This window comes from Buteo buteo, chromosome 16, assembly GCF_964188355.1.
Source record: "Buteo buteo chromosome 16, bButBut1.hap1.1, whole genome shotgun sequence".
NCBI lineage: Eukaryota > Metazoa > Chordata > Aves > Accipitriformes > Accipitridae > Buteo > Buteo buteo.
The window spans coordinates 22262071-22269441 of NC_134186.1; the positions used below are offsets into that span (position 1 = coordinate 22262071).

At 50.8% G+C, this 7371-nt stretch overlaps 1 protein-coding gene across 3 annotated transcripts in view; it reads right to left on the reverse strand.

The window, feature by feature from the left end:
• QSER1 (glutamine and serine rich 1) overlaps positions 1-6551 on the reverse strand; it is a 47757-nt gene extending 41206 nt beyond the window's left edge. Inside the window, exon 1 of one of the 3 annotated variants that reach the window (XM_075048195.1) lies at positions 6110-6551. In XM_075048195.1, coding sequence (XP_074904296.1) covers positions 6110-6339 — 230 coding nt within the window. In that variant the 5' untranslated portion in view covers positions 6340-6551. The remainder of the gene's footprint in view (positions 1-6109) is intronic. The other 2 variants (XM_075048192.1, XM_075048194.1) reach the window with 2 other exon arrangements.
• Positions 6552-7371: the final 820 nt, after the last annotated feature.

Consider the following 7371-nt stretch of genomic DNA (forward strand, 5'->3'; position numbering starts at 1 on the left):
ACTTGCATGGTACAGCAAGAAATGCCGTGCTGGAAAGGCTGAATTCTGCATGCTGCTCAAAGTTATTTTTGTCACTCTTAAGGCTGCTAAGGAAGGTCTGAAGTGTGACTATTAATGTGCTGCCTTTTAACTAGTTTTTGGGTTTGGTTATTTTTGTTTTTTAATGTATGGAATAGGCACTCATCACACAAAATAACTTTTTGATATGCAAATTCGTGAATGCTTTGACAAAATACAAGAAACGAAAAAAATCCAAGGAAAATACACCCCTCTGTAAGAGCTCTAGTATTGTTTAGAATTAATATAGTCCAGTCATAGGTGCTTTTTTCCTGACGGGAACAAAGATTTTTCTAAAAACAATCTCCTTCCTATGACAGCATTATGCCAGAATCAACAGCATCTCCAAGAAAAAATAAAAGGTGGGCAAAAGTACAGAAGAAACAAAGGGAAAAGGTTGTTCTCTGGCAGTATAAAGTAAACGCCTACAATTAGAATTAACAGGATGAAAGGTAAAATACACATATGGGACTGAAAGACTTTTTGCATAGGTGGAAGAATACAAAACCTCTTTCTTCCAGAACAACATATTCAGTAACCTGTGTGGAAGTTGTTGGCTCCATGGGAAAGGGCTCACATCTGAAGTATCATTCTAGGCAATCTCAAGAGAGGTCAAGCACTCAACTAACACAGACACTTACTAAGTGCTCCTGGCAGGGAAGCAGGTAGTACAATTTGGGTGGGACGCTCATTGAGGACAGGGACATGGCAAGGCTGAGCCCATCTAAAAGCTGCCTAGGACCACAAGGCAGAGTCCCCGCTGAGGCCACACGGTCCACTCATTACAGCTCTGCTCCCTGCTCGTCCCCTGGTGCCACCTCTGGATTCCTGTCTGACAGCACAGGTACGCCAGCGCAGCTCTCCAGCTCAGGAGAAAGCTATCCACCTCCTCCGTCAGGATAGTTTTCTCATGGATTAACAAATCAGACCAGCTCCCTGTGCAGTCGCACAAACACCAGAGCCAACACAAGGGAGGAGGAAAGGAGCCCCTTTCAACAGCAGTGAGTTCAGCCATCTCATGTAACTGCACCCTCAGACTAACTTTCAACTCGTTCCTTCTGCACACTGTTCTATGTCACCATTTCTCACTGCAGCAAAGCAACATAAAATGCTTAAAATGTTTTGTGTGAAGTTGTTGTTAAATTTTTGACAGGTAAGCAGCATATAAATCCAAACAAGCCTACCTGGCTCATTCTGAAACTTTAGCAAAGATTTTACAAGATGAGCATACATCTGCATCTGCAAAAAACCTATGGGGCGTACAGCAAGAATGTGTTCAGCCTCTCTCTTCAGTCAGTCTTTGACCTTGTCACAGCTGTTATTTCAGTGTGTACTGAATGCAGGTTAAAACAAGAATGTAAAAAAAAGAAAAAAAAAAAGACCACTGACAAAAGCCAGCAAGTCCCTGTAAGGTATCTGTGCCACACCATGGACTACCTGTTTTATTTTGTATGTATAAACGGTTTAGTTATAAACTATGACAGAAAGTTCGGTAAGATTTTGAAGTGACCTACCTTTTCATATGTTTATGAAGTTTATTTAATCCTTCTGTGCCTTTTTTTAGCAAGTGTTCTAAATATATTCAGATTACGAGCTTTACCTCTCAACATTTGAAATAGTATGCCATGGGGAACTTTTTATAGGAAATGTGTTTAACAACAAATATTGGGTTTACCCCTCAGAACAATTTCATTTGATGAAAGAAAATGTTCTATGCTTTTCTAAAACACACTATCTGCACTTTTAGAGTTCCTATAGCTATGCAAAAATCCATTATAATTTAAAATTGAGCCTTAACTAAATCACAGTTATCATACAGTTGTTACAATAAGCATTAGTTTGACAGCTATGCAAAAACACAAGTAAAAAAATCATCATAACCATTTATCATAAAAGTTTAAGTCTCCCACTTACAAAACTTTGTAGATGAACTACCACTGTAACTAACTCATTATCTTAGATTAGCTGCTATAAATATAGGCCGCAGTAATCAAATGTCAATGTTATCTATTGTAAAGAACCATCTTGAATTAAATGACATAAACACCCTTATGTTTGTGTATGGCAGAGACGGACAAAGACTACCAGGCATAAAGAAACATCAGAGACCACGGCAGTTGCCATAAAATTTAAAACAACAACAAAATAATTGTGACTGACATTCAATCACATGTAGCAGAAGATTTGAGTCTTAGAGCTGTGGTAAAAAACAAACAACAGTGAGGTGCCTCCACTAGTAAAAAGCCTTCTCTGAATGAAATCCTAGAAGTACCCCCAAGTCAGACACATACTCAACCAGAAACCTCATCCATTATCACTTATCTCCGTTTCTCTTTCCAAGCAATTATGACAATCTCTCAAACTACTACGCGTTCACCTGTTTTCTGAAGACCATGTTTTTCTCAAGCACGTAGCAAACAAGCGTGACATAAGTTATCTGCTACTCAATACGGGACTAGCTTTAGACCATGCCACAAAAAGAGAGAGTTTCAGCACAGAAGTAAGGTTTTCTAACAGCTACAATAAAAGGTCAGAAGTGGCAGTGTGCTTGTACAACCATCAGAAATTCCTTCAAGATGCTGACAGCCTACGTAAGAGGTGTGTGGGGGCAAGGGGAACGCGGAGGACAGGAGCACCCCTTTCAGCCCCCTGCTACAGGGCTGCTGTGGCTGCACTGTCCAAGTACGCTCTTCTGTGGGAGAGATTTCTGCTCAGTTAACGCAGTGATTCAAGTGATTTCCATCAGCTCCCGGCCCCGTTTCACTATCTCCTCCTATTCCATGAGAAAAGTTATGTCACAGCAGGCCTGGTAGCAATGTCCTTATAATACTTCACCACACGTTTCCTTTCAGTTGATAAGAATAGTGCCATTGCACAGACAAAACAGTGCCTGCAAGAAATAAGGAGCAGGATAAAAACCAGATGGCTGAAGTTAAGCGCAGGAAGACAGGAGCAACGCTTGTAGGGAGGAGAAATCATTTTGATGAGCTGAGACTGTGAACATGGCTCTCCACACAAAGGGAACATACCCTGCCACAACACAGCCTGCAACAACATAAATATGAAATGAAATTTGAATGAAATATTGCTATCTATATCACCTAAAGGCTGAATTCTTTTCAAGCAAGTACCAGATGAACATGACATACATTTTTTTAATTTAACATCAGGCTAATGCAGCTTCAGCTGTTTAGATGACTGTCAACCACAATCAAAACCACCATTTTGAAAAATGTGAAGTGATCTGTAACACAAGTCGAGAACATTGACAGCATATTCCCTTACAGTACATCTATACCTTCACAGGCTTGCTTCCAGGCTGGTACAAGCCTTGGCAGCAACAGGCATGACTCTTACATCCCAATTCCCCAGCAACTGGCTCCATCCATACAAAGACAAATGTTATCAGTGACTGAAGAACCAGAAACACCTATGGAAGCCCAACATGGTTCAGATCTTTAAATCCTGCTGAAGATAAAGCATTCTAATCCGTACTAAAATGAACTCTTCAGAGCCCAGTACATAACTTCAAGTGCAACATATGATCCATAATATTTTCCCTGCCCTTGCTATGTCCAAAAAAAAAAAGTTAAAACATTTCAGTCAACACATTTAAAACATATCATCTGTAACCATATACACAGCCTTGAGATGAAACTTTTAAGAACTGAAAGCAAGGTCTTCTTGACATTGCTTCCTAAAGTATAACATAAATATTGTCATATCAAGAATGGATTCAGTAATACCAATTTATCTTTCAGATTAACGATTTGATTGGTAAAGGTAGCAGGCATTGATCCAATGAGCTTCTGCACCGTACTTGTCTTGGGACTGTTCTCCATGCCATTTCAATTAAGGAATTCCCAAAATATACAATTAACATTGCATTAAGATAGGAGCTATTAAAAAGACTAAAGTTATGTTTTGAAACCAGGGGATTTTTTTTTAATACAGAAAATAATCATAAAGCAGTCGTGCTTCTTCTAAGATCCCAGAGGGATCCACTCTTGCTCCTGCACTACATATTCTTAAATGACCTGGAAAATCCAAAAAAGCTTCCTCATTGAATAGATGGCAGGATCCCCCCCAGATGATGAGAACTGGCGAAAGCAATACAGAAAGGGCACATCACTGACTTCCACTGAAACCAACAGAGCAACATGACCAAAAGCAGTTCAACGATTGGCAAGAAAGATTAGAAGGAACAGTAGGAGAGCTTACTTTGCCATGTAGGCAACTCTGCAGAGAACCTGGCTAAACACAGCTTCATGGGGCAAGGTTTTGGCCAAAAAACCTAACCATCCTTGCAATTCTCTGTGACACAAGGAATCTAGAGCCTCACACCCCAGGGAGGTCCTATTACCTTCTTACTTAACATTGAATTAATTGCCTCTAAAATGCAGTATCCACAATTCAGGAAGGGTGACAACAAATTGGAGAGGATCCAGAAGAAAGGCTGAATAAGTGAAATAAGAAAATAAAGAAAGAAAATAAAAGAAAGCCTGGTAGCAAACTTCAGAAGATTACTTATTTTTCTTAAGAAAAAGAACATAAAGCAAGAAATCAGTAAAAATTCATAAGAATTCATACTTTGGAAAACATGAGTTATAATGGGATTTTCAGTGTCAATGAGGCCATAGCGAGATTCAGTGGCTAGGAACTAAAGGTAGCCCTCTTCAGATCAGATATAAGAAATAAAATACAAACCAACCACTTGTATACCTTACCAAGAATTGTGTTGAATTTTGCCTCACTGGAAATTTTTAACTGCACCTTCTAAAACGTAAGCTCTAGTTTCAAACGCAGATTGAAAAAAAAAAAAAATCCTATGGCCTGCATTATGAAGAGGTCAGACTAGATGATTGCAACAGTCCTTCTGACTTGATAATCTATTAATCTTATCAGACAGATCAGAATACACGCCTGACCACTTTCATGACCGAATGCAAAGTCATCTATAGGCGCACCTATTTTGACGCTGTATTTTTAGCCCGAGACTATCTTTTACCTTTAAACGTTGTCGAGATTGGAACTGCAGATGTATCGAGCTAGAGGCATACAAGGCAGGCGATAACAAAAATCTCATCACCTAGAAAATACTCCTTTGAGTCGGCAGCGTTATACAATCAAAAAGCAACCCGAAGCCAATGAGATACCCAGCATTTTTTCCCCGCTTCCCGGAACTTCACAGAACTCTCCGTGGGACCGAATCGCTCCAGACAAGTTTTAGCTGAGAGGAGGCTCCGCACGCCCGAGAGCACCGCTTTAGACGAAGGAGGTTCACCAGCCTCAGCAGAGCGAGAAACAACGACGCGCAGAAATAAAAGGCGAAGGGGGGATGCGAGCGCGGCGCCGGCCGCCGCTACCACCACCACCACCGCCCCGGGGGCTGCCGTCTGCCGGCGCGGGGAAGAGGTCGCCCGGTGCCCCGGCGTGACACGGCCTCGCCGCCCGGCCGGGAGGCAGCATTGTTCCGGCGGGCAGCGCCGGTGCCCGCGGCCCCGCGCACACGGAGCGCTCCCCCCTCCCGCCACGCCGCCCCCCGAGCCCCGCTTGCCTCCCGGAGCCGGGCAGGGACGCGTGAACTCTTGAACCCGCGCCGCAGCCCAACGCGAGCCTCCGGGGCGGAGAGCAGCGGAGAGCAGCGGCGGCAGCGCGCCCCGCGCGGGGAGACCGCCCGCCCCGCCGACGAGGGCCGCCGGCGCCCGGCGACGGCGGGGAGACCGCTCCGGCCGCCCCCCCCCCGCTCCGCCCGGGCTCGGTGGCCGTGCCCCCCCACCCCAGACGCGGAGGCCCGGCGGGACGCGGCCCGTCCGCCCGCTTCCCCCCCCGCCCCGCCACAGCGCCCGGCCTCACCCGCCGCTCCGCGCCGCTGGGCCCCGCTCGACCCCGGCCGCGCCCCCCCTCCCGCCGTCCTGCCTCGCCCCGCCGGAGAGGGCCCCTCGCCCGCCTCGCCCCGGGGGGCGCCCGCGGCCCAGGCCCCGGCCCAGACCCCGGCCTTTCCTGCCGCAGCACAACCCCCCCCCCCGTTCCCCCGGCGGACCCTCCTCACCTGGGCTTGAGGCTGCCGGCGCCCCGCTCGTAGGCCCAGGAGGCGGCGGGCTGCGCGGCGGCCGGGGCCAGGGGGTCGGCGAAGCTGGGGGTCGTCGGGTAGTTCCTGTCCATCATCGGGGCAGGGCGCGGGGCCGGGGCGGCGGGGGCTCCGCTGGGGCCCTGCGCGCAGGGCGGCGACGGCGGGGACCGAGCGGGGCGGGTGGGAGCGGCCCCCCCCCCCTGCCTCATGCGGGGCGGGCAGCGCCGCGGCCCCCTCCCCGGCGCGGGCCAGGCCGCCGCGTCCCGGCCCCCCTGCCCTGGCCCTGCCCTGCCCGCGCTCCCCTCCCCTCCCGCTCAGCGGCGGGCGGCGGGCGGGCGGCTGAGGGGAGCTGCGCACGGCGGCGGGGGCTGCGCGGCGGCCAGGCGGAGACCCATGTCGGGCTGCTCTTTCCCAGGATGCACCTCCCCCGCCAGCGCGCACTGGGGCTCACGGGCTCCGGCTCCGTGGCCGGGGGGCAGGGAGGCCGCGGCGGAGCGGGGGGTGGAGGGGGCGCCGCCGCCGGAGCCGCCGCCAGCAGCGCCGGCGGGGGGCAAGGAGGAGAAGGAGGTCTGTGACTTGGGAAACGGGCGGCCGCGGCCTGACGGGGAAGCGGCGGCGGCTGGAGGCGAGCGTGGCGGGGGGCGGTAGCCGCCACCGGGGCGGGGTGGTGGGGGGGCCGAAGGCGGGGACGGCCGGGCCGGGCGGTGAGGCGGGGGGTGGAGGGCGGGCGAGGGAAGGCCGGTTTACTCGGCGGGGCCGCGTCAAGTGAAGCGCTGGCGCTTTGTTGGAGGAGCCGGGGCGGGGCCATCTTGTTCCCGCTGAGGGGAAGCGGCGTCAGCGGCGGGCAGCGCCGTGGGCCGCGGACTCCGGGGCGGCCGCCGACACCCAAGTTGGAGGCCGAAAGCCGCCTCAGCCGCCCCGAGGCGGCAGGTTGCCTCACGGGGAGCGCATTGTAAAGCAATTTGTTAGGGCGGCTCTCCCGCCCTGCCCCGCCGCGGGGGGAGGCGTCCGGGCGGGCGGGAGCGGCGTCACCGGACGGTGACGCCGCTCCCGCCCGCCCGGACGCCTCCCCCCGCGGCGGCTCGCTTCGACCTGCCGCTCTCCTCACAGAAAAATTAAAGTGTGTGAGGGATATAAAATAAAAACTCCCGGCGATGGGCGCGGGGGCGAGAATTCGGGGGGGCGGGTGTGTCACCGGGAGAAGCTCAGCGCCGTGTTTCCCCTCAGGGCGGCCCAGAGCC